Below are 26,184 nucleotides of genomic sequence, written 5' to 3' on the forward strand. Positions count from 1 at the left end.
CACAAACACAAGGAAACACCCACATGACAGGCACTGTATTGCTTTTAGATAAATAAATCACATATATTATATACATACATATGTGTACATTTAAATACTTACTTTTTGTTGTTTTTTTCCACTCCCTTCAAATGAAAACACAGTAACTAATACTAATGACAATATCTCACAATAAAGACCTACTATGTCATCGTATGCCTTATTATTTAATATCACTCAGCATACTAAGTCACACATGAGATGCTTACAATGAATACACTTATAAGTTATCATACTCATACTTATTGTTTAATAATTATGGTTAAGACTAAAGGCGAGAGTCTAGTTCCATCACACTGTATTACCTTCATATTATTATATGTATGTATAATACATTTAAAACAATAAAGATTAAAAAGGAAGAAAAAAAAACTCCCACAAACTCAGTACGTTTTTACAATTTATACATTTAAATATGTCATTCAAGACTAAAAACATTTACATTTATCATCACCTCTCTTCTGAGGAAGGAGTCGGAGTAAAACATGTGACACAAATACATTGTAAATGTGTTTTTTTTTACGTTGTCATGGCGACGTGTTGCACCAAAGTTCCTGGGGGGTCAGAGTTTCGGGGCACATCGAGGCCTAAGGGGCGTGGGAGGGCATTGAGGTTTAGGGTCCTGGGGGGGGGGACATCGAGGCTTCGGGGGACATGGGCCTGAGTCTCTGCTGGAGTTGTGTCTTCATCGCGGACTGGAGGAGTCAAAGCGGCGGACATCTTGTCCCTGCGCTCCACCGCCCCCCGCAGGCGCAGCTCGGTACTGCTACAACCGGCACCGGCGGGCGGTGGGGGGCTTGGCGGGCGGTGGGGGGGTCGGCGAGCCTTAAAACTGAGCAGCTCGGTGCGTCTGGTCCCCACCGAGAGCTCTCTCACCGGGGAGGCGGATACCGACCTACACCCCGACTGGAAACCGAAACCGGTGTCCGGTGCGACCGGCATGTGCCGACCCGTCTACCGCTAGAGTTTCCTTCTCCATGCGTCAGTCCCCCCCCCCCCCTCCTCCACCTGTCCACCCGTCCAACCCCCGCCTTCCCTCCAGCTGCACCGCCTCCGCCGCCGGGAATGGAGCCGGAGCCCGGGGCGGCGGGGACCTTCGTCTCGCTGAGCGAGCAGGAGCAGCGGTACTACGCGGCTCTGCACGGGCTGTGCCAGGCCGACGCCTCCGGGGCGCTGAGCTCCGGGAAGGTGGCGGAGCTCCTCAAGGCGTCCCAGCTGCCGCCGGAGTGCCTGCGCAAGGTGGGTGTCAGCTGAGAGACCCCTATCCCCCCCCCCCTCCCTCCCCTCCCCAGGTGGTCTGCGGGAGCCACCGGGCAGAGGATCCATCAGATGTGGCTTTGGTGCAGCTTGGTTTCCGGCCTCTCTGCCCCCCCCTGACCCCCCTTAGCTGCGTCTGGAGCGCTGCAGCATCGTAGAGATCCACGATCTGCATTTCGACTTCAGGTTTTTAGAGAAAACTGGAGCTTATTCAGCCAGTTAGTGTGATCTTGTATCTTATACAACTGATATTGTAAAAAAAAAATCTGCATTTCGACACCCTTTCATTTAATTTGTTGACATCATCATCATTGTTAAGCATTTTGACTTTAGGCTTTTTTTCTTTAAGTCGGTTTTAACAGTTTTCACTTTCCGGTTCATCTTATTTCGAAGGATTTCTAACTTCACTTCACACACACGTCTCTCCATACGAACACACATTTAACTCTTTTTGTGGTTGTGCGATTCCGCTGCCATTGATTCCCATTCATTCCCATTCATTCCCATTGATTCCCATTCATTCCCATCATCTGAAGGCAGACCATGTGACTCGTGAGAAAGGAAAAAAAGAACCAATCTGACGCATAGAAATTAAAAGTGAGCTGAACAATTTGGTCCTTCATCACCAACTTTTACCCGTTAACGTCGACTGGAAAACATCAGCAGACATTTGTGTGTCAAGGACGTCTCTGAGTGTTTGTCGCTAACGACACGCGGACAAAACACAAAGGTCAAAGTGCAACCTTTCGTACCGACCGACAGCAGTGAGACTTTGTGAAGGAGCCGACGTCTCTGATGGTAAAATCAATGTGAGACAAGAAGGAAAAAGGTCTCCGAGACACAAACTGAGGTCAAATTGATTCACTGATAAACGACTGCAATACCCACAATGCAACTGGGCGGTCGCGTTCTGTGTAATCTCCTCTGGTCTCCTCCGCTGCAGTGGAGTGACCTCAGGTCAGCTCGCTGGTAGAACACGATGGAGCTCGAGCAGAAGTCAGCTGGACCACGCGGGGTTGTTTTCTTCTTTTTATCTGTCTCCTGGAGGACGGAGGAGTCCTCGTTTGTAAAAAAATAAAAAATAAACTACAAATACCGTTAATCCCGTGCTGCCAAAATAAGAGCGTAATCTTTTCTCTTTGTGCTTTAAGATGGAGGCCTCCTCGTGTTCGTCTTTTGATGGCGGATGAATTAATTGTAACAGGAACATGAATTCATCACAATCCTTCAACTCGTTTTTACAGAAGCTTGTTTTTCCAAAACGGACAAAGGTTTTTTTGTTTTGATTTTGAGGAATTTCTACACAATTATGCGACATAATCCTAATCTCCTTTCCTGCCCCGAGCCCTCGGTGCACCTCTGAGGAAAGAACCGATGATCCCTCGCATCACGTTTCTCAGAACAGCTCCAAACTTCATTCTGCTGAGATGTTAAAGTGAAATATACGGAAAAGAGAAGAGAAAAAAAGTTGCTCTGCCTGTATGTTGTTTTTTTAAAATTGTGAAAAATCTTGTTTTTTTTTCAAGAATTCCCAGAATATTTTTGTAATGTTTTTTTCTAAATAATAAATGTGCAAAAAAGCATTTTTTTATTTAGAATTTTGCGTTTGTTGTTGTAATACAACTTTCATCCACAAGAGGCTTTATGTGCGTTTACGTTCTAAACTGCTGCACTAAATCCTGAACTCTAACGTTTGTGAGAGGTGACCTTTGACCTAAATGTCTTCCAGGTGACGGAGCTGTGCGGCGCCAAGCGTCTCGGCTACTTCGGCACGCCGCAGTTCTTCGTGGCCCTCAAGCTGCTGGCGGCGGCCCAGGCGGCTCTGCCCGTCCACCTGGAGAGCGTCACGGCCAGTGAGTCACGGGGGGCGGAGTCACAGGGGGAGGGGGGGGGGGAGGAGATTATGTCAACAGTGTAATCTGTAGCTGTAATCTGGATTGAGCTAAGTGGGTTCGCCCTCGTTAGGAGAGAGAGCAGCGCCACTCGCACCGAGAGCCTCGGTTTGCTGCCCGTCAAGCTTCAAAGCGTCAAATTCTGTCACCGGGCGGGAAAAACAAAAGAAAGAAACTGATCGGAGAAGCCCCCCCCCCCCCACCCCCCTTTGTCCTCCTTCTGTAGATCTGCCTCTGCCCAGATTCGCCGGGCTGAAGAGCGAGCCGGAGATGAAGTACGCCGCCGTCCCGCCCCGCGCCGAGAGCCAGGGGCCCCTCAGCGGCACCGGGTCCTGGACCCCGGACCGGAGACACCCGGGGGACCACGGGGACCGGAAGGTGAGCCTGGACCCCCTCCAACGGTTCTTTGTTCTTTTTAGGCAGAGGAAGGGGGGGCGGAGACGTTCCCCAAGGTCACCGGAGCAGAAAGGCCTCGTTTAATTGAGGGATGAGAGCCTGGAAGAGGCCTTGAAAGGGCCTTGAAGAGCACTTGAGGGGCCTTGAAGGGTCCTTGAGGGGGGCCATGTACTCGTATACACTAACAAACCTTGTCTCCCTGAAGGAACCTCGGTCTCCAGGTCGCTCCCCGAGCAGCTCGCCGCCCCCCGCCCCCCTGACGCATCGCGGCTACCCGCACGCCAAGCGGAGGAACGGGTCTGAGTCGCTGAGCGGTAGGCCCCCACCCCCCCCCCCCCTTCTCTTGATACACTTGATAGCAAAATGATAGCTGTTACATGAAACTCTGATATCCCCTCTGTGACCCCCCCCCCCCCTCCTCCAGCCTCTCGGCCCCCGGCTGCCCTGGCGCCTCACCCCTCACCCGGTGTCCACGGGACCCGACCTGCAAGGGTCTCGCCCCTCCCCCTCCACCCACAGCTCCGCCCACTACAACAGATGAGTAGTTCTTTACGATGTCCCCCCCCCCACCCCACCCCCCAGGACCAGCAGAACCTCGGGGACCCCCCCGATGAGCCCTGGAGGATCACAGAGGAGCAGCTGGAGTATTACACCACTCAGTTCACCAGCCTGCAGCCGGACCTGGGGGCTCTCATCTTGGGTATGGAACCCCCCCCCCCCCCCACCTTCTGCACCTTTTCGGACATTTAGGATCACAGTAACTATGTCCCTTCTTCGCGTCTCTTTTTCTAGGAACCGTTGCAAAGAACTTCTTCACTAAATCCAAGCTGCCGATTCCAGAACTTTCCCACATTTGGTGCGTGTCGAAAATGAGTTTGATGGGAAATGCAGACTTTTGTGTGTCAGGCTCCATTCACAAGTGATTTAAGCTGCTGCTCCTCCATCAGTTGGTCGGGGTGATAATGTGTGTTAATGTGTGTTAATGTCCCACATTAACACACATTAACACACATTATCACACACGCAAGCTGATTCAGCAGCTCCTGTTGTTCTGAGGTTAAATCACTCATTTTGTGAAGGGAGTCTTGTGTCTTTGTGGAGATCAAAGATGTCGCCTTCAGCCACGTTTTCGTGCTTCATGACTGTTGGATCATCGGCGTCTTTTTGTTCTTCTCCTTCAGGGAGTTGAGCGACGTGGACCGAGACGGAGCTCTCACCTTCTCCGAGTTCTGCACGGCCTTCCACCTCATCGTGGCCCGTAAGAACGGGTTCCCCCTCCCCGAGAGCCTCCCGCCCCCCCTCAGGACGGGCCTGGCCCAGCCGCCGCAGGAGGTGGAAGAGGAGGAGGAGGAGGAGGAGGAGGAAGAAGAGGAGCCAGAGGCGCATGAGGAGGAGGAGGAGCAGGACACCCCGGAGGTCAGGGCCTCGGTTCTGCCACGTTTCCGCGGCTCCTTCCTCCCCCTCTGAACTCTTCTTCTTCCCTCCACAGGGGGCCGAGCCGCTCATCGTCTTCGAGGACGCCGCGCCGAGGCCCCCGCCTTCACGGGAGCTCGAGGTTAACGCAGACTTCCTGTAGGGGGCGAGCTGACGAGCTGGTTTCCGTCTCCCGAAATGATAAAAGGTTGTTTTGTTTTTTAGAATCGTCTCCGGAGTCGGACCTCGGAGCGGCCGGATGTGAGCGGCGGGTCACGTGATCAAGGTCAATTTAAACCCAAAGAGCCCAGTTTGAGAGCAGAGGACGCAGCAAATGAATGACGGGAGATCTGAACCTTTTATTGCAGACGGCGGCGTGAAGACGGCGAGAGACGACCGGCGGACTCTTGGTCTCGGTGCTTCAGGTCCGTTTGTCCGCGGAACCAGAACCTGTTAAATCACTTCTATTGGTTCCGGGTCGAATTTACAGCAGCTCAATAATCAAAGAAGATTAAAGTGTAGATGAAAAAATATAAAATAAGGCTGCATTCATTCATCATGTTTAATAACAGTACAGGATCATTGCGTACTAAATGAGAAAATAAATTATATATATAATATATATATATATATATATATATATATATATATATATATAGAGAGAGAGAGAGAGATGGATTTAAATGAATATTATTGCACAGGATAAAGAAAAAAAAGCTGTTATTAGCTGCTGTGTTAAGATGGATCTCTTTAACCACCTCATTATGATAATAAACTAGAATTTAGAATAAAATAAACTAGTCTTTTCTCAAAGGATGTAGTTTTTTTATTTAGTTTCAGTTTTAAACTGAAATGTTAAGGAGAAAATAATGGCTGTGGTTCCAGCAGATGGCGCCGTGCGACAACCTTCTGTCATCATCAACGTTATGATTCAGAAGGTCGTATGAGAAGATTTAAACATGATTAATCCTACAAACAACAGATTAAAAACCTATTTAATGTAAAGCTACGAAACACTGAAAACCAAACTATGGTCCAAATTACAACAAAAGTGAGACATTTGAAAATCGACAGATTTGTGTCATGAATTGTCTTTTTGTCTGAATTCCTTTATAATGAAAACGTTCTTCTACTTAAACACTGATTCTGACAATAAATAACTGTTAATGAATATTCAAAAATAAATTCATATTTAATACCGAAAAGTGCTGATGGAACCGATTTCTTGTCTCCTGTCCGTCCTCACAGAGACTCAGGACCTGGACCCCCACGTTAGGACTAGAACCAGACCGAGGTGACCCCCCCCCCCCCCCCCCCCCCCCCTCATATCCCTGTCCTCTGAAGTCAACAGCCCTTTAAACCTCTCCCCTCTGTGTGACCTCTGGTCCAGGTCCTACTCCAGCACCTCCATCGAGGACGCCATGAGGAAGGCCGAAGGGCCTCCCACCCCCCCGCCCCGGCCCCAGAAGACCCACTCCAGAGCCTCCTCGCTGGACCTCAACAAGCTCTTCCAGCAGGGCGCTGCGGGTGCGTTCCATGCCGCTGTGTAAAGTGTCCTTTCCTGGGGGGATTGTGGGGGGGGGGGGGGGCATAGAAGGGAAATGAAGCTTTCAAGGTTCAGTCTGACGGGGGTAACGCGCCTCCTGCTGACTCCTCTGTGATGTTCTGGGTTCTAGGTCTGAAGAGCGCGTGGCTGCCCTCCCCTCCGGCCCTCCCCCCTCGACCTTCTGCCTCGCAGGTGAGCCTGGTTCTGGTGCGCTCCGATGCCTTCTGTCCTCGGAGCGCCTTTGAGGACGTCCCCCCCGTCTCTCTCCTCAGGTTCCTCAGCTCTTCGCCGCCGCGGAGAAAACTCCCCAAAAAAAAGAGACGCAGCCGAACTTCGCTGACTTCAGTCGCTTCAGAGAAGAGGTGAGAACGGAAGCAGTGTCTCCACCTCTCTGTGGTGACCACCAGGGGGCGACTCCTCTGCTCCCATAGACGTCTATGAGAAGACAAGTCCACTTCTCTGTGGTGACCACCAGGGGGCGACTCCTCTGCTCCCATAGACGTCTATGAGAAGACAAGTCCACTTCTCTGTGGTGACCACCAGGGGGCGACTCCTCTGCTCCCATAGACGTCTATGAGAAGACAAGTCCACTTCTCTGTGGTGACCACCAGGGGGCGACTCTTCTGGTCCCATAGTCGTCTATGAGAAGACAAGTCCACTTCTCTGTGGTGACCACCAGGGGGCGACTCCTCTGCTCCCATAGACGTCTATGAGAAGACAAGTCCACTTCTCTGTAGTGACCAGCAGGGGGCGACTCCTCTGCTCCCATAGACGTCTATGAGGAAATGACTCTACTTCTGTGTAGTGACCCGCAGGGGGCGACTCCTCTGCTCCCATAGACGTCTATGAGGAAATGACTCTACTTCTGTGTAGTGACCAGCAGGGGGCGACTCCTCTGCTCCAATAGACGTCTATGAGGAAATGACTCTACTTCTGTGTAGTGACCAGCAGGGGGCGACTCCTCTGCTCCCATAGACGTCTATGGGGAAATGACTCTACTTCTGTGTAGTGACCAGCAGGGGGCGACTCCTCTGCTCCCATAGACGTCTATGGGGAAATGACTCTACTTCTGTGTAGTGACCAGCAGGGGGCGACTCCTCTGCTCCCATAGACGTCTATGGGGAAATGACTCTACTTCTGTGTAGTGACCAGCAGGGGGCGACTCCTCTGCTCCCATAGAAGACTCCACTTCTTTCTTATTCATGGTCTCGGTTTCAAGGCTTTTTTAGATGAAACTGATGAAATGAATCATATCCTGTTACACAGGAAAAACCATTAATATTTAACTTCAGGCCACTGTTAATTACGTCGTATATTTCCTCTTGAGTAGTCATCCATCTCATCATATCTGTCTCCACCTTTCAGACAAAAGAACCCTTCCTCCATTACAGAGTCTGACATTTATCACGGCGTCTTTTTGTAATCACTCAGATTGATTGATTGACTCTTCGGATGCTTTTCTTTTCTCTCAGTGAGACAAACTGAAACCTCCTTAGAGGGACGTGAGTGATCTTCGGACCTAGTTAAGAAGCATAAAACATGCTGATGTTGAGCGGAGGGAGAACATTTGACACCAGCAGTGCTTGACTTCACCGCTGTGCGCTTCACTAATGGGTCCCAGTGATCCCAGTGATCCCAGTGATCCCAGCAGCATCCTCCACCCTAAACACACGTTGCTCTTTGTTCGTCAAATGACTTTGAAATAAAAGGGCCGGGTGACGTAATTCCTCTGCGTTGCTGCGGTGCAGCTCGTTGACCTCTGCGTGACCTCTGCGTGGCGTGACCACACAAGCTGCCGATGGAGCTCCTGTGGTTTAACGACCACGGAACCTTTTTAAGAGAGTTTCCACGCTGCGGTTGTGTTTCACGTCTCCGGCTCAGCAGAATGGATTTTATTTCTTTTTTTTTTTTCAGGTTTCTCGGGTACATTTTAAGATTAGCCTGTTTAAACCATCAGGAAAGCACAGGAATTTCTCTGCTCGCCACAGCGACCCGTAGAAGTGAGTGGGTCCGACTTTAACAGATGGGCAGCGACGCCGTGGAGAAAAACTCAAGAAGGTGCCGCTGAGTGCGAGAAATAGGCTCCGCCTCCCAAACAGCTAATCTGGCAGAATATGAACCAAATGCAAGCTATTGTTTTCTACCTTTTTGATCTTTAAATGTGGTTCCCACATTAATGACATGGATCCATGTGAGTGAACGAGCGAGTGAAGTGCTTTATTTTAACTCGGGTTATGTAGGACAGATGATGCATGTACACCGGACCAAAGGTTTGGACACATTTTCTCATTAAGTTCAATGAGTAAGCGTGTCCAAACCTTTGACTGGTCCTGCACATGTCCCCCTGGACCGTCCCCACGGCTGGACCTGAAGGAGGGCTAACTGATCTTCTCCCTCAGGACGTGAAGGAGGCTTCTCACAATCCGGCTCCGCAGAAGCCGATCCGCAGGAAATACCACGCGGAGGGCCAGAACCCGGACGCCACGCCGCCACCCGCCAAGCCGTACGCCACCCTCACCCAGCCGGCTCAGAGGTCAGTGTGAAGTACAGACCAGTTCATTGCAGGCTCGTGAAGGGGCGGAGTCAGCGGAGCGGGGTGTTCAGTCGGCTGCAATCTTCAGCTTCACCACTAGGTGGTATCAGATCTTACGCATTGTCCCTTTTAAGAAGTGTTAAACGTTGTGATGACTCTAAAAGTTGTGCTCATGTCTCCTAAGAGGCTCTGTTGATCAGAGCGGTCGGTTGTTTGATTGCTGTAAAAGTCCAGTGCTTTGATCCGATTATTTCTTCTTTCATAGTTTGTTTGTGTTTGGACCCAAGTACCACTGCAGGAAATGGGCGTTTTGAGGTGCGCTCCTCACCCGTGTGTTTTCTCCCCGTCAGGCTGCAGTCCAAACAGAAGAGGGAGATCCAAACGGCGATCCGTAAGCACAAGGAGACCAACGCCGTGCTGACGCGCCTCAACAGCGAGCTGCAGCAGCAGCTCAAGGTCAGCCCGTCTTCTTCCTGTTCCTGCGCATGCAACCGTCCCCGGGTTCTGTTTTTAACGGGTGTGGGCCGCATTAGTGGCTGACCGCAGCGGCTTCCTGACATTCCCTGCCCTCCTCTGAGCGAAAAGACACCAGCTCCAAGGGAAACTTTAACCACGAGTCCTCAAATCCAAAAACGGCTTGTCGGAAGTTGAGTTCTCGTTTTCACCTTGATTCTCTTTGTGGCTGTGTGGGGGCGGGGGGGGGGGGGGGGGGGGGGCTAAAGTGCGAGGGGGGGCAGTTGTTCAGTGTTTCAGATTTTAAAAACGTAATTAGCTGCACAACATTAGCTAGTGAGACATCAACATGTTATCTGTTCGGACACATCGTTAAGTTCTGTTCCTCCATGGCCGGAATCCACCTCAAATGTATTCAGAATCTTATTTTACTGAACGGTTTAACTGTAAAATAAGAAAGTTTGTCACCCAGCCGCCAAGTTGAAAACCGTCCAGTAAATCAGTGAAGAAGTAAACACGAGTTTATGGCCTCAACTCCAGTTTCAAGTCTCCTCAATACAGCATGATGTTAGTTTAGTAAATTATGGTCCATCTGGAGTCAACTATACCAGAATGCAGAGTACGCATTAGGGCGGGGCTACACACTGATTGACAGGTCTCTACAAGAGACTACAGTGTCCCTAAATCACTAAACACGGTCCCATCTAATCACTGCTTGACAATGTAAAAACGCCAAATTCCAAACCACAAAACGACGTGGTGATTACATCCACTATGTCGTCCACTCTTTAGTCCACTATGTTGTTCAGTCTTTAGTCCACTATGTTGTTCAGTCTTTAGTCCACTATGTCGTCCACTCTTTAGTCCACTATGTTGTTCAGTCTTTAGTCCACTATGTCGTTCAGTCTTTAGTCCACTATGTTGTTCAGTCTTTAGTCCACTATGTTGTTCAGTCTTTAGTCCACTATGTAGTCCACTCTTTAGTCCACTATGTAGTCCACTCTTTAGTCCACTATGTAGTCCACTCTTTAGTCCACTATGTAGTCCACTCTTTAGTCCACTATGTCGTTCAGTCTTTAGCTCGCTCTTTAAATGAGTAAATTAAATGGATTGAAACCCAATCAAGTAGCGCACATTGATTTCTGTGCTCACGTTATAAAACGACCCCCCCCCCCCGTACTTCTCAATCCGCCACTGGCCCTTTTTTTAAAAAGGAATATTATTGATCGTAGCCTTGAAAACGAGCCGGTGGAAAAAAAGCTCTCCATTCCGGCGTGGCGGGGGCCGGCGGTGACAGGAAGCCGGACTGATGGCTGTTTGTGTTGGAGATCTGCCGCTGGCACACGCACTCACGCCCAGGCACACACGGCGCATGCCGGTCATTCCGCGCGCCTTTAATCCGCCGGTGAAAACAATCACACGCTTTGATACGTCCTTTTACTTCAGTGGATCAGATCCGTGGTGGACCAAGTCCTCTGGCTCCGGCTCTGCTGGTTGCTCAAAGCATCCGAGGAATTCTGCAGAGAAAGGTATTTGTGTCTTTATATAGACTCCATTGGCATCCACAACTGTCTTCTTTAAAATAGAGCCGGGCCGGTCCAACAGCAACAGGGGCAGGAAGAAGAAACCGAAACAATCACCAATGAAAGCTCCTCACATCAAAAACTCGAATGCAACCGATCGATCGATCCGACATTTACTGAAAACTGAAATGTAGGTTTGAGTATAAATTAAGTCAAGAGTTTATGGAATCAGTCTCATGTTTCAGGTCTTCTTCAAGACAGGATGAGGTTCATTTGTAAACTCTGGGTCACTTTAGGGCGGGGCTACGCGCTGATTGACAGGTTTCTATTAGAGACATAGATAAAAAGTAACCGTGTGGGTTTTGTTTCATGACGCGTTTAAGGGCCGTTGGAAAGATGGCATTTTGACAACGGTGAGTTCGGGGACCCCGCGTATCGTCTCTCCGCGGGGAGCCACGAGGTCAGACCCTGGAGGGGTGAGAGAGGGCAGCGCTGAACATGCTCTGCATTCTCCCAATAATCCGCTCCATGTGAGCGGCCTGATTGGCGGCTGTTGCCCCCCCCCCCCCTCGCCCCCCTCGCATGGCGAACGGCTGCCCGAAGGTTGGTCTCGTGTCCGCCGCCATGGAAGCTCAGTTTTCTATTTGATTGGTTCTCTGGTTTGGCTGCAGGTGGTGCACCAGGAGAGGGTCACCTTGGAGACCAAGCTGGAGCTCCAGAGGCCTCTGGCCTCGACGTGACGGAGCCTGAAGTCCACTCGGAGGCCCGTTCCTGGGAATCCGCCATTTGTTTTGGTCATGAATGCAGTATAAATACCGAGGGGTCAGCGAAGGGGAACAAACACGACATTTCTCTTACTTTTCATAAAGTTCTGCAGGATTAAAACCAAGCATTTAAAGAAAAGAAACTCTCTGTATGACATGCACATGTGAAATATATTTCTGTTATACTTTTCTTCATGTTTGAAGGAGACCCGTCAGGTTTTGATGTCATTTAGCTTTGGGTCAATTACACCGGATTAATGTGAATTATGACGTTTGTTACCTGAAGATTTGCTCCATCTGGAATGATTATTTTAACATGTCTCTGTCAAACATGTTGTGTGTGCGTGTTGGGAAAATAAGTATTTTCAAGATCAAAAGAAATTCCGTTAGTTAAGAAATAAAATGAAATCAATGAGCACAATATGCGTGTAGTTTTTTTTTTGTTGCAAGATACGCGTGAACTTGGTTCCATGTGGTTTGGATCACTGAGGGTGGTGGAGATGCACCACGCTGGCTACTACAGTCATTGAAACGTCTATTTTATTCTGTGTTTGAAGAAAGTAATTTCTAAGACTCGGAAGCAGGTGACGGTTCTAATGGATGCTTCAGAAGAGGATGAAACCCCCCCCCCAAAAGCAAAGCGGCACACCCACGTCTCGGAGAAGCTGGAGTGAAGGAGTTCGGGGCGGCGTTGCCTCGTCCAGCGTCCTCGTCTCCGAGCTATGAATACCACTTAAAAGTGTCTGGCTTGCACTCGTTGATGACAGCTGCATGTGACGAGAGCGCCATGTGCCGCCCCTTAAGTATACGCCTGTTGGGTATAATTGGCGTGCAGCGACGTGGTTGTTAACCCGCCGCTGACTTTTGTCCGGCCCCCGAGACACCCTGGGATCTCGCAGGACGCCGCTTTGGCCTCCGTAGGGCACGCCGCGGCGCCCAAAGGTTCCCTCCGAACACGCCGTCGGTAGCTCCTCCTTCTCGATATCTCGTGCCGACCCCCCCCCCCCGGAGGAGCTTAAAGTCAAAGCCGACCTTTCTCACAACAAAGATTAGCAGCTTTTGTTCGTTCAAGTTCGGGCCTTTTGTTGCGGCGCCATTACTCAAAGATGACGGCATGCGCCCGCTTCTCTCGTCCCTCTTTTGTCACCCCCCCGCCCCCCCCCCCCTCACCTCCCCATTGCAGAGTTTGCACTTCTGGTGTGGGCATTGGTTAGGCCACAGGAAGGGCTTTTTAAGGCCGCCACCTCTGGCGATTCTGTCCCCGTCAGCTGCCGGGATTTAGTGAAAACACTCATTCAGCACATGTGAATGAAGGCGGGTCGGCGCTGGCGGAGGCGGCAGCAAAGAGCGCCACGCGGCGAGGGGAAAGGTCTCGGCGAGGAACGTTACGTCCCCCGGTGTTTGGGGGTCAGCACTCGGCGGGGGGGGGGGGGGCGTTTTAATACTTAAATCTTTTGCAAAACACACTTTGTGAAGCAGCCTGCTTTGGTCCCGCTGAAGGAATGTCGTACACAAAATAATCGGTCACATGACTCGGAGCCTAATATCACCAATGGAAATTTCTTGTTTCCTCTCACTTAAAAGTCCCAAATCCAAATAATCTGTGACAATAATTAAGAACCAGCAAATATTCATATTTGGAACCAGGTTTTTGTTTTGCTTAAAAAATGACATAAACGGTTGAATGATGCTCGATTAATTTTTATCATTATTTGAGTTCCAGTTAAAAGCAAATGAGAAATTTATGGAAATCCCCCTTTTGACTCACCGACGGTGAACGGTCACTAAACAAAGGGTCTGGCTGTTCATTATGGGGGATTAACTATTTCTCTCAGATTTTACTTCACGCACAGACCAGAGGGAGCGCGCATGCAGCTAAAGGCCTCGTGTGAAGGATTTAGCGACGTGGGGCGTGAATCCTTCTCTGGTTCTACTAAATGGTAAAAGTAGTGCAATAGGGAAGAGTCCAAAGATCACTGCTTCCCACTCTGAGACAATCAGACACACACTGTGCCTTTAAATGACACACTGCACCTTTAAATCCCACACATTTAAACACTGTCACTTTAAATAAAGCACACTGTACCTTTTAAATGAGGCACATTTTAGCATTAAGTACTACACACTGACCCTTCAAATGCCACACAGGACACCTTTAAATGACACTCACTACAACGCACTTTTGGAACCACTTCTGAACTTTCCTCTTCCTCGTGTCCCGTCACGTTAACAGAGATCTGAGGTGGACTCACTGCATCATACACTGTACAGTATCATGCTTTTTCCACCCCACATAACTTCACAGTGCTCATTATTATAATCGTTTTACCCCCGTGGGGGGGGCGGGGGGGGGCGCACACGGCAGCCCCAAACAGCGAGGCGAGTCCCGATCCCGATCCAGTGAAAACCTTCCCCACTCCTGGAAGTCCGCTCCGCGTTTCACCGCCGCCCCCGCTGGGCTTTTTTAAAACGCGCGTGTCGTCCCGCGGGGCGGCGCGGCTTCACTCGGCCGGACGACCCGGCGCAGCGGCCCGCAGCGCGACACTCCTCCGGAGGATGGGGCGCATCAGCAGCGGCACCAGCTGAACTCCGCGGACCCGCACCGGGGCCCGAGGGGACACGACCGCTCGCTCTTTGGGTCACTTTTTCACTTTCTTTTCGCTGTTTACGGTCTTTTCGTTGGATTTACACCCCCCCCCCCCCTACTACCACCCCCCCGCTGGGAGGCGCGCGCAACCGACATGCCGTTCGCCAAGCGACTCGTGGAGCCCCGGTCGCTCTGCAGGCGTCCACCCGCCGACGAGGAGGCGCCGCCGGCCGAGGACCTGGTCTCCGTGAGTAACGTGGCTCTGTCCCGGACCCTGCGGCAGCTGTCGGACCTGGCCCGGCACGCGTGCTCCGTGTTCCAGGAGCTGGAGGACGAGCTGGCCGACACCGGCCTGCGGGTCCGCGGGCTGCAGGGCCGCATCTCCGGGCTGCAGGAGGGCTGCGCCGCGCTGGACCCCAAGCAGGAGGCAGTGCGTGAGTAGCCCGTCGTCCTCTTTCTTTCAAGGCTCCTCTGATCCACTCTCCTCTGTGGGTTGCATGATAAACGTTTGCCAGAAGTTATTCTGTGCAGTGACGTCACAGTGGTTGTTGTTTGGTGTCTGTAGATGATGTGAGGGGCGTGTGTCGGTTCACACTCCACAAATGACACGTTTCTATCTGAATGAAACGCGTTGATTGGTTTCTTTAAATGATATTTTACAGATGATTAAGGGTCTTGTTCCTTCATTAATGACTTGACAAACTTTGTACTGTATAAACCTTTTGGCTGGTTAGAACTAATGTGTTTCTGAATATTGATCACGGAATTTAGCGCTTGGCATATAATATAATAATAATACTATTATATGTACTTGAGCAGTTTTTGTTGTGGTAAATGGTTATTTAACCAGCTGGTTACCAGGTTAAGACCGAGGGCCCCACTTTAACACTTTAAACTAAGGTAAACTATTAGAACCACCTGTAGGAACAGTTCTGCTCCATATAAAAACATCCCGGTTGTCCTGCTTCTCGTGGTGAGAATTCATTACCCTGATAACACAACATGGACCTGGCTCTTCTCTGCAGACCCCCCCTCCCCCCCCCTAGATGTTGGTGTCTGTGTGTATTTATGTTTAAACTCTCCAGGAAGCACTTAGGGAACCTGTGTGCCAGGCCCCCTCCCCGACTGGGACATACCCCGGTGGATTTACCATGCTTTAGGTTCAGCAAGTTCTTGCATGCCCCCCCCCCCCCCAAGTTAGTCCGCCTGCAGGTATTTATCAGAAACCAGGACCTGACCCTTCTTAAACTTGTTGCAGAGCGTCTGCAGGCCCACATCTTTGCATGATTTCTTCCTGCACTTCCACATTAAAACCTGAATATTTACAGGAACTTTAAAGATCCTGAGTGGCCTCCACGCTGCTGTGGTTTGAGTCTGATCCCAAGAGACTGGTCTCTGAGCTGTGACGCAGCGCGCTTTGATTGTGAGAGACACACCACCTCGTTCCTTAAAGCTCGTAGTTTTCTGCTTCTGACCATTCTCCCGTCGACAAAGTAGGGCTGCAGCCTCGGAGGCAAATACACCATTAAGTTGTCAGATTAACGATATTACAGTAAATTAACAGATGCTTTCTGCTACTTTTAAAGTTATAAAATCTTTACTACTTACATATTGCATGCTCTGTATTTACACGCTCTGTGTTTACATGTTGCATGCTCTGTATTTACACGCTCTGTATTTACATGTTGCATGCTCTGTATTTACACGCTCTGTATTTACATGTTGCATGCTCTGTATTTACACGCTCTGTATTTACATGTTGCATGCTCTGTATTTACACGCTCTGTATTTACATGTTGCATGCTCTGTATTTACACGCTCTGTGTTTACATGTTGCATGCTCTGTATTTACACGCTCTGTATTTACATGTTGCATGCTCTGTATTTACACGCTCTGTTTACATGTTGCATGCTCTGTATTTACACGCTCTGTATTTACATGTTGCATGCTCTGTATTTACACGCTCTGTATTTACATGTTGCATGCTCTGTATTTACACGCTCTGTATTTACATGTTGCATGCTCTGTATTTACACGCTCTGTATTTACATGTTGCATGCTCTGTATTTACACGCTCTGTATTTACATGTTGCATGCTCTGTATTTACACGCTCTGTATTTACATGTTGCATGCTCTGTATTTACACGCTCTCTATTTACATGTTGCATGCTCTGTATTTACACACTCTGTATTTACATGTTGCATGCTCTGTATTTACATGTTGCATGCTCTATATTTACACGCTCTGTATTTACATGTTGCATGCTCTGTATTTACACGCTCTGTATTTACATGTTGCATGCTCTGTATTTACACGCTCTGTATTTACATGTTGCATGCTCTGTATTTACACGCTCTCTATTTACATGTTGCATGCTCTGTATTTACACACTCTGTATTTACATGTTGCATGCTCTGTATTTACATGTTGCATGCTCTATATTTACACGCTCTGTATTTACATGTTGCATGCTCTATATTTACACGCTCTGTATTTACATGTTGCATGCTCTGTATTTACACGCTCTGTATTTACATGTTGCATGCTCTATATTTACACGCTCTGTATTTACATGCTCGGTTTTAACAATTCAAATCTTGTCGGTTACCAGAAACTCCCCCCATGACCTCCCCCACCCTCATTTGCCTGGAAAAGCCTAATTTCTCTTAATTGTTCTTTTCATATGGATGTGTGTCAGGGCAGCCTTAAACAACAGAACCCCCCCTTATCTAAATGACAATTGGTGTAAATGGAGCATTTCAAGGCAACGAGAGCTCAGCATGGGGGGGAAAGAGGGAAGGGGGGCTTTTATTTAGTCATTTGTCTCTTCTGCTGCAGATTCATCCGCCGTAACAGCTCAAATATCCACCAGCATGTCAAAAACCTGTATATCTAGTTCTTGTGAATGTATTCCATGCTCCGGTAGAGGGGAAAACAGTTCAAATACATGGATTTCCTTCTCATTGTCGGACACACACACACACACACACACACACACACACACACACACACACACACACACACACTAGAGGCCTGGCATGTGTCCCTGGGTTTTGACAGCTCTCTGTGACACCCCGTCAGCGTCTTGTGTTTGACAACCAGCAGAGCTCTGTGACTGTGCCGGGGTTTACGCCGGCAGAGGGACGTCACGAAGCGTTTCTGTGTGTGTGTGTGTGTGTGTGTGTGTGTGTGTGTGTGTGGCTGGAAGTTTACCACATTCCAAATGCAGGGAAAGTCTCTGTTATTGCAGCCCAACACAGCGAAGGATGTCTGCGCGATGACGTCACAGATGACGAACGTCATCGGATCAAACGGGACCGCCGTACATTTGTTTTTACGACACGGTTTGCCTTTGTGACCTATGAGAGGGGAGGGAGGGGGGAGGGGGGGGGGGCTCTTTTCCCCTTCACATAGAATCGTAACGATGCATAAAGGAGCACCTCCTCCTCTCTGTGATGAACTAGGATGAGAGCCGCTGACCCCCCCCCCCCCCCCCACCTCCATGCCCGCCCCCCCATCAATGGACCCACTAAGTGGGCTGCTGCCGAGGTCAGTCGATGGCAGGAGAAAAAATGTGTCATCGACATTTAATAGAAAATCTCTTCTGATACGCAGTCGTTACAGTGGAAGCATCACGTCGCTGCAGGATTCTTTGTTACACATTTGTTACACATTTGTTACACATTTGTTACATTACATCTGAGCTCCTTTTAACGCTGTAAACAGAACAAACCGCTGAGGTGACGGAGCTCAGTGACTACGTGACCTTTGAATGACCTTTCAGATGAAGCATGTTTCCAGGCCTGTGGTCCGTTCTCCTGCAGCTTCACAGAAAGCTCTCTTTCCCCTGAGAGGTCATTGAACAGGGGGGGGGGGGGGGTAGATGTAGGAGGAGCCGGCGGCCCCCACCACCCCGTCCCCGAAGGAGAACAAAGCCTCGGCTGCTCTTCTCTTTCATTATCTGAACCCAGAGAATATTTCTGCAGGTCCAGACAACCTGCGAGGATACAGTACCTGGCTAATTATAGGGCGCATTTCAAAGGCCTGCCCCCACCCCCCCCCCTCCCAGACAGACAGTGAGACGGCCCAGACGGCCAATCGGGGCTCAACGCTGAGGATTGCCCCGGGTTGGGGGAGAGGGGGGGGGGCAAATAACACGGCATGTCATAGGCCAGTGGAGTTTGGAAACTTAGAAACTGGAATGAAATAGTTTTTATTTGTGGGAGAGCCGAGCTACTGAATACCTGTTAACTAGTTTGATGGTAACCCCCCCCTCACACTCCCCCCCCCTCTCTGCTGAGCTGCTTCAGTGAAGCATTCCAGAAAACCGGTGACTATGAAACCACAGCACTCGCCTTGGACCCCCCCACCCCCCCTATAACACATGCTCGTTCAAATTGTGCTGGGTGGCTGGAGTGATTTGGGGGGGGGGAAGTGAAGGGGGGGGGGGGGGGGGGGTGTTTGTTTATCAAAGGAGTCGTGTTGTTAAATTGAAGGTGTTTCATTGCTTCTGCCCGGGGGAAATGTGCGAGTGATTACGGTTCTACATTCCTGCGGCGGGACCCTCCACGTTAGGGTGAGGGGGGGGTCTGGGAGGGGGGGGGGCGTCTTTACACCTAACAATCCCTCCACAGCACTTCTGTGTGTTTTCTTTAGTGTGTTTTGGGGGGCGATTTTCCTGTTTTCGCACCGTCAGGTTCCTGCAGGAGGAAGTTAAGCTCTGGTTTGTTGTTGGTGCGAGTGGATTGGTTTGGGGGGGTGGGTTTGGAGGGTTTGGGGGGGGGGGGGGGGGGGGGGCACGACAAGTTATCTGCTTTGCCCGAGGTGTGTATTATTAAATAACATTCCCCAAGGAGTCATTACTCTTTATGGAGTGGAGAGCGTCGGGCGGAGACAATTCAAGCCTGAAGAGCGGAGTGATGAGGAGGGGGGGGGCCTCAAAAGCCTGATGACCCCCCTCCCTAAAAAACACAGAACAAACCGCCTCCATCTTGCTCCCCGGCCCATTAGAGTTTGAGGTTTGTGGCGCCGCGGGTCAGCGCGCCGTTAAAACACGATTAAACCGTCAAAGTCAATGGCGTGGGTGGTTTATATCCTCTACTTCCTGCTCCCATGGGGGCGGGGGGTAAATCACTAAGCTGCTGAAAAGTACAGGCTTTTTTTTTTACTCCATAAATCCATGCGGCCGTTGACCTTTGACCTCCGTCTGAGGGCTCTGCTTTTATTAACCTGTGAAGTGAATTACAGAAAGAAAGAAAAGTTTAAAAGTTCCTGAGTGACCATATTTGGACTGAGGAGACATTAAGCCCCGCCCTAAAGCACCTCCTTCATGGTCTGTTTGACTAAGTGGACCATCATCTACTAGATGAACATCATGCTGCATTGAAGAAGACTCACTACACAGAAGTAGAGTCATTTCCTCATAGACGTCTATGGGAATAGAGGAGTCGCCCCCTGCTGGTCACTACACAGAAGTAGAGTCATTTCCTCATAGACGTCTATGGGAGCAGAGGAGTCACCCCCTGCTGGTCACTACACAGAAGTAGAGTCATTTCCTCATAGACGTCTATGGGAGCAGAGGAGTCGCCCCCTGCTGGTCACTACACAGAAGTAGAGTCATTTCCTCATAGACGTCTATGGGAGCAGAGGAGTCGCCCCCTGCTGGACACTACACAGAAGTAGAGTCATTTCCTCATAGACGTCTATGGGAGCAGAGGAGTCGCCCCCTGCTGGACACTACACAGAAGTAGAGTCATTTCCTCATAGACGTCTATGGGAGCAGAGGAGTCGCCCCCTGCTGGTCACTACACAGAAGTAGAGTCATTTCCTCATAGACGTCTATGGGAGCAGAGGAGTCGCCCCCTGCTGGTCACTACACAGAAGTAGAGTCATTTCCTCATAGACATCTATGGGAGCAGAGGAGTCGCCCCCTGCTGGTCACTACACAGAAGTAGAGTCATTTCCTCATAGACATCTATGGGAGCAGAGGAGTCGCCCCCTGCTGGTCACTACACAGAAGTAGAGTCATTTCCTCATAGACGTCTATGGGAGCAGAGGAGTCGCCCCCTGCTGTCACTACACAGAATAAAATAAGATCCCTCAGTGTCTCTTCTCTGTAAAATAGTTTTCTCTTCCCTGCTTGTGATTTCAGAATAAAGGTCGTTGTGACTTCCTGTCTATCCAGCTGTTATGCTCTATAACATCTGCTCCTTCACACAAAGCTCTTATTCTCAAGCAGAGACTCCCCACTGATTAAATAAACGCAAAGTCTAGTGAAACTAACTTAACCAAAGCGCCCCGTCTACAACCTACTCGCCGCATTCCGTCTCCGTGGCGACCTGAGCAAACATCAGAGAGCCGTAAAGCTTCTTTTTTCTTTTTTTTGCCCCGCTGCCAATAGCTAAATCGTCTCTAAATGATATGATAACCCACTCTGTGCTCCTCCATACCGCCCCCCCCCCCCCACCCCACCCCTCCCTAACGGGCCTCCACCCTCACAAAGACGGACTTAAATATTACACAATGCAGCCCTAAAGAAACAGTTGAGATGCATCTCGGGATCAGGAGGAGAAGATAAAGGAAAGTTCAATTCTCACGAGGCCTTTTTATTTTCTAGCTCGTTGGAGAGGCGTCGACAGGAAGTGAGCGCGTCAGTCTTTTATTGGGTAAATCCCCCCCCAATTGTATGGAAAGATAAACCCGACTCGGGGTTCCTAGCAGGAGAGTAGCGGGACATTTTCCGTCTCTGCCACGCAGGTGTTTAGACTGGGATCCGCCTGGAATGTGCCCCCCCCCCCCTCCCCCCTCTCTCCCCCGCCCCCTCACCTCGAGCCAGTGGATCCCGCTGAAAGAGCCTTTTTCCATCAATCATCCGAGCATCACGTTCAAGGGATGCAACAAAAAGGACAACACCTGTGGGTGGGGGGGTGTTCTCTTCACTGAATGGGTAATCTCATCCCAGCAAACCGGAACGTTTAAAAGCCGGAAAGGTTGTGGGAAACATGCCTGTTAGCTTTCCTACAACAGAAGGTCGGTTAAGGTCTGCGTCACGTTAGCTTAGCATAGAGGCTGTGAAGAGCTAGCCTGGACAGGAAGTACTTCAAGGCCTCCTTTTTTAAAGAGTACATTTACAGAGAAACTGTGTGATGCGGTCCGATAACGTCCAGCAGAGAGGCCTTCATCACTTCGGGTTCACCCTCCTCCTCCTCCTCCTCCTCCGGGACGCTTCCTCGCCATCGCATCCATCTTTTGTTCCTGCCACTGATTTCTGTGCCGCCTCCAGCGCTTTGAGACACTTTGTGTCCCACTTTCCCGCCTTGAGAGTCAGCTGACCTGCTTCACTGAGCAGTAAATGGATGAATTCATAGTCTATACAGTATGAATGATGAATCCATATTCTATACAGAATGAATGGATACATTCATATTTAATACAGTGTGAATGGATGATTTCACATTCTATACAGTGTGAATGGATGAATTCACATTCTAACCAGTGTGAATGAATGGATTCGTATTCTATACAGTATGAATGGATGAATCCGTATTGTATACAGTGTGAATGGATGAATTCACATTCTAACCAGTGTGAATGAATGGATTCGTATTCTATACAGTATGAATGGATGAATCCGTATTGTATACAGTGTGAATGGATGAATTCACATTCTAACCAGTGTGAATGAATGGATTCGTATTCTATACAGTATGGAGTGTGAATGGATGATTTCACATTCTATACAGTGTGAATGGATGAATTCACATTCTAACCAGTATGAATGAATGGATTCGTATTCTATACAGTATGAATGGATGAATCCGTATTGTATACAGTGTGAATGGATGAATTCACATTCTAACCAGTGTGAATGAATGGATTCGTATTCTATACAGTATGAATGGATGAATCCGTATTGTATACAGTGTGAATGGATGAATTCACATTCTAACCAGTGTGAATGAATGGATTCGTATTCTATACAGTATGAATGGATGAATCCGTATTGTATACAGTGTGAATGGATGAATTCACATTCTAACCAGTGTGAATGAATGGATTCGTATTCTATACAGTATGGAGTGTGAATGGATGATTTCACATTCTATACAGTGTGAATGGATGAATTCACATTCTAACCAGTATGAATGAATGGATTCGTATTCTATACAGTATGAATGGATGAATCCGTATTGTATACAGTGTGAATGGATGAATTCACATTCTATACAGTGTGAATGGATGAATTCACATTCTAACCAGTGTGAATGGATGAACAAGAAGTGAACAGGAAGCCCCGCCCCAAAGCGTCTCTAAAGCAAGACTCCCACTGACCATCAGATCTCCCGTGATGGGAGAACTGGAAGTCCGATCTCCCCACCGCTCCATCCCACGCGTTTCTGAGGAGTAGATTCTCACCCTGGAAGGGTGGTTGCGACCCGGGAAGGGGGGGGGGGGGAGATCGGGGGGGCTGGGACTTCCCCTGACACCCGAGCCCCCGAAAACCTGCACGGATTGAGTGGCGTCTTTGTTGCTTCTCCACAATGGAGGAACAGAGTTGCTTAAGTCTTCCCGCTCCACCTGCCCCTCTGAAGCAGTGGTGTTAGTTCCACCACAGCGAGCATGTTCACCGCCGGCGGGGTGGGGGGGGTCCACTCAGTGAGTGAGTCCACGTGAGCTTAATGAGAGGGGGGGGGGGGGGTGTTGTGCTTCACTCTCAGTCGAACAGTTCAATAAAACACAATCTGGTCGCACAAATGGAATCTGTGTCTGTGGAAACATGGTCCCTCTGTGGAGATGGACTCATTCTAAGATAACAACACAGATGTTTAGTTCATGTACAAAAGGTCGAGGGGCTGAAAACGACATTTTGGCAATTGATCGATGATTAAAGGAGTTTAATTAAAGCTCCTGGTGAGAAGGTTGGAGATGGCTTTCTGTTCTTATCGCCGTGGCCTTGAAGCTTCTCCTCCTCCGGCGAGTTGTGAGAAGGAGGCGCTGAAAACCACGAGTCAAAACAGAAGTGAATATGACGCACGCCGCGCAACAAGGAGGCCAAAGGTCGGCGCCGAGCTCTCTGGTGACCTCGTGGTTTCTCTTTCGAGCCCGTCGGCCGTGTATTTGTGCCAACGTCGGATCTACGGTTCGGGAGGAATGGTTCCTGGGAAAAACTGTTGAACAGAACTCATGGAAGCTGCAGAGAGTTGTCCTTCCCTCAGGCGAAGGGGGGGGGGGGGGGGGATGTGCTGCGGTGTCGGTACCAGCTGGTAGAACCCATCTGTCTTTGGAACTTCTCCTGCTGCTCGCCCCTCATTCGGTCGTCTTCCATTGGTCCGGTACCTCCATCACCAAGCTCCTGCGGTTCGTGACTAAGAGCTCTGGCGGCGGTTCTGTTCGGGCCGCACGTGGTTCCAGCTGCCAAAAGCCCCCGCCCACTTCTTAGTGTCCCCCCCCCCCCCCCCCGGGGACCCGGGCGTTATTTTGGAAAGCATGTGAACGGTAGCAGATGACATGAGACAAATCCTGCTCCTCCTTTCTCTCCTAATGTGACTGAGGGCCACCCGGCTCCGGACCTTCCACCGCCCGGGGCGGGGGGGGGGGAGGCGCATTAAAAGCCTTGTGCAAATAAAATGGAAAGATGTACTTTGACCCCCCCCCCCCCCCCCCCATCACGTCTTTGTGCAGGCCGGCTTCCTGCCAGCTGGCCGGGCGGCTGGGAGGGTTTTTGTGTGTGTGTGTGTGACTCATTACCTTCTCCATTGAGGAAGCACAAAGCCGCACTGGACCCGACCCGCCCCGACCTCGTCAGCCGGGTCAAGGTCGAGGATGATCGGTCCACTGGGCGGCGGGTGTCTGCGCCGGTCGCCGCGGCAGCACTTTGTCTGAAGGGGAGACGCCGTGTCGGGACGCGCCGACGGCCTTTGATTAGATGTCCTTTTAAACTTTTTTTAAATTTTTTTTATCGCTCCTCTTGTCTGGTGTCTCTCGAGCCACCGTGACCTGTGACCTCGTCCATCACCTCCACGCAGTCTCCATCCGTCCTCGCCACCAGGGCCTCGCTGCTGTCTTCGCTGTAGTTTGCGGTGTGTTTTTTCCTCTTTACTTTTTTTAACGTTTTGGAGCAGGGGTGTTTTATTTTGAAAGGGTTGGGTTAGAGGTGGATGAAAGCCCCGCGCTACTCAGAACAACACGCCGGAATCAGAAACACATGCAGGTCGCCGGCGGCGAGGCGGCGCCGAAGGTGAAAAGAAACAAACAGAAACCAAATGAAGCGGCGAACCGGGCCGGATCACGCCGGCTTATCAGCTCACACCCGTCTGTGTTTTTCAGATTCTTTCCGTCCCGCTAAGACTCCGCTCAGGTTATCGGGCCCTCTGCGTGAGCGTAGGACCCGGGTGGAGGGGGCGAGGCGGAGGAGGGCGGGGGGGGGGGGGGGGGGGGGGGTGTGTCTGTGACTCTGCAGATGGTGAAGTGGGCCACGGTTAGGACCCTGTGGCACACCGAGGACGGGACAATGGAGATTACTGGTGTCTGATCTCCTGGTTTAAGGACTGCGGGACACGGAGAGGGGTGGGTGGGGGGGGTCAGAGGGGGGTGGAGGTTGATCTCTGCATCTTAGCCACTGTTGTTGTATCAACATCATGTAACCGCCGGGACACAATACTCACCAACATGTCTTTATTGATGAGTGAGTCAAATCAACCTGGACCTTTGGGTTTTTATTGTAATAATCAAATGGTCTCCACAAAGGTCTGGTTTGGTCCAAATGGACTCCTCTAAGACACATAGAAACCTTTGACCTCCTCTTCCGCGGGTTTGTCTCAGACTGCAGACAAACCCGTCCAACCCGTCCCCTCGTGTTGAGGCGAGCAGAGTCTCCGTCCTCCATTGTCAGCTGGTTTGTTGTTTTTTGCCGTGAGTCATTGAACAAAACGCCAAACGTTCACAGAGGAGCCTTTTTCCTTCTTCTTTGGTTTCACCGGGCGTGGCGATGAGAGCTTCGCGTTCCTCCTTCTCCTCCGATGAGGAGAGGAAAAGCGGGATCGAGGCGCCGCAGTGAGAACTAGGTCCGAATGTCGTTCTCCTGAAAAAAAACATCCTTTAAAGCCTTTAAAGCCCTTAAAACGTCACTCAAACAAACTGGAATCTCTTTGCCTCTCTTTGGCTTTTTTAGTTCCACATTGTGTGTGTCTGTGTGTGCGTGCGTGTGTGTGCGTGCGTGTGTGTGTGTGTGTGTTGGCGGGACTGAAGACTTGAGTTTCTCTTCCCACAGATTTTGTTTTCATGACCTCTGCCACGAGGACACCTGAGAAATGTGAGACGTTGGGAAGCGATCCGGGATGAAGGTATCCAGCAGTGATTTACCTTCATCCTCCTCATCCGTGAAACACCTTTTGGATTTATGACCTCATGTGGGGGTAGGTGGGTGGGTGGGTGGGGGGGGGCTGTGATCGTCCGCCACACATCTGAGGTTATTGTGTCTCGATCCGATTGGACGAGCTCTGATTTACGGTCGGATCGATTCCTTCGAGGCGGCGGAGCCTTTTGATCCTTTTGATCTTTGCGGATTCCTCCGCGAGTCCAAAGTCCAGAGAGAAGACGCTGGACGACCAATGAGTGACGAGGATGACCCGCCCCTCCTCAGTACGTTCTGAGCTCTTCTCTCATTTGGTGGCATGTCAGGACATGACGTCAAAAGACATGAAACCACCCATTTTAATAAAGAAAATGTAGAGTAAAAGATTCCGAATGATGAGTAGATGTCAACGTGAAACCTCCCCC

General features: G+C 50.1%; 2 protein-coding genes across 4 annotated transcripts in view; both read left to right on the top strand.

The window, feature by feature from the left end:
- The first annotated feature begins 840 nt into the window (after positions 1-840).
- Positions 841-12,231, top strand: reps2 (RALBP1 associated Eps domain containing 2). 2 transcript variants are annotated; one of them, XM_062563619.1, is made up of 18 exons: positions 841-1,278; positions 3,026-3,149; positions 3,415-3,566; positions 3,790-3,898; positions 4,009-4,076; positions 4,167-4,284; positions 4,377-4,440; positions 4,766-5,000; positions 5,074-5,139; positions 5,223-5,283; positions 5,366-5,422; positions 6,246-6,291; positions 6,388-6,524; positions 6,674-6,735; positions 6,816-6,905; positions 8,943-9,076; positions 9,427-9,532; positions 11,724-12,231. In XM_062563619.1, exons 1-18 carry the CDS (start codon positions 1,105-1,107, stop codon positions 11,790-11,792), a joined length of 1,872 nt encoding a protein of 623 aa, XP_062419603.1. In that variant the 5' UTR covers positions 841-1,104; the 3' UTR covers positions 11,793-12,231. The 2 variants fall into 2 exon arrangements, with proteins under 2 accessions (XP_062419603.1, XP_062419602.1); XM_062563618.1 differs by having other exon boundaries at positions 4,009-4,284.
- Positions 12,232-14,299: 2,068 nt separating this feature from the next.
- nhsa (Nance-Horan syndrome a (congenital cataracts and dental anomalies)) overlaps positions 14,300-26,184 on the top strand; it is a 26,486-nt gene continuing 14,601 nt past the window's right edge. Inside the window, exon 1 of one of the 2 annotated variants that reach the window (XM_037469950.2) lies at positions 14,300-14,837. In XM_037469950.2, the coding sequence (XP_037325847.2) occupies positions 14,558-14,837 (280 nt within the window). In that variant the 5' untranslated portion in view covers positions 14,300-14,557. The remainder of the gene's footprint in view (positions 14,838-26,184) is intronic. The other variant, XM_037469951.2, reaches the window with a different exon arrangement.

Source organism: Pungitius pungitius, chromosome 7, assembly GCF_949316345.1.
Source record: "Pungitius pungitius chromosome 7, fPunPun2.1, whole genome shotgun sequence".
NCBI lineage: Eukaryota > Metazoa > Chordata > Actinopteri > Perciformes > Gasterosteidae > Pungitius > Pungitius pungitius.

Excerpts from the sequence above, each read along its gene's own strand:
- reps2 (XM_062563618.1), top strand. The coding sequence starts at position 1,105 with ATGGAGCCGGAGCCCGGGGCGGCGGGGACCTTCGTCTCGCTGAGCGAG. Across the intron at positions 3,150-3,414 it reads CCTGGAGAGCGTCACGGCCA|ATCTGCCTCTGCCCAGATTC; the intron begins GTGAGTCACGGG and ends CTCCTTCTGTAG. Across the intron at positions 5,284-5,365 it reads CGGCGGGTCACGTGATCAAG|ACGGCGGCGTGAAGACGGCG; the intron begins GTCAATTTAAAC and ends CTTTTATTGCAG.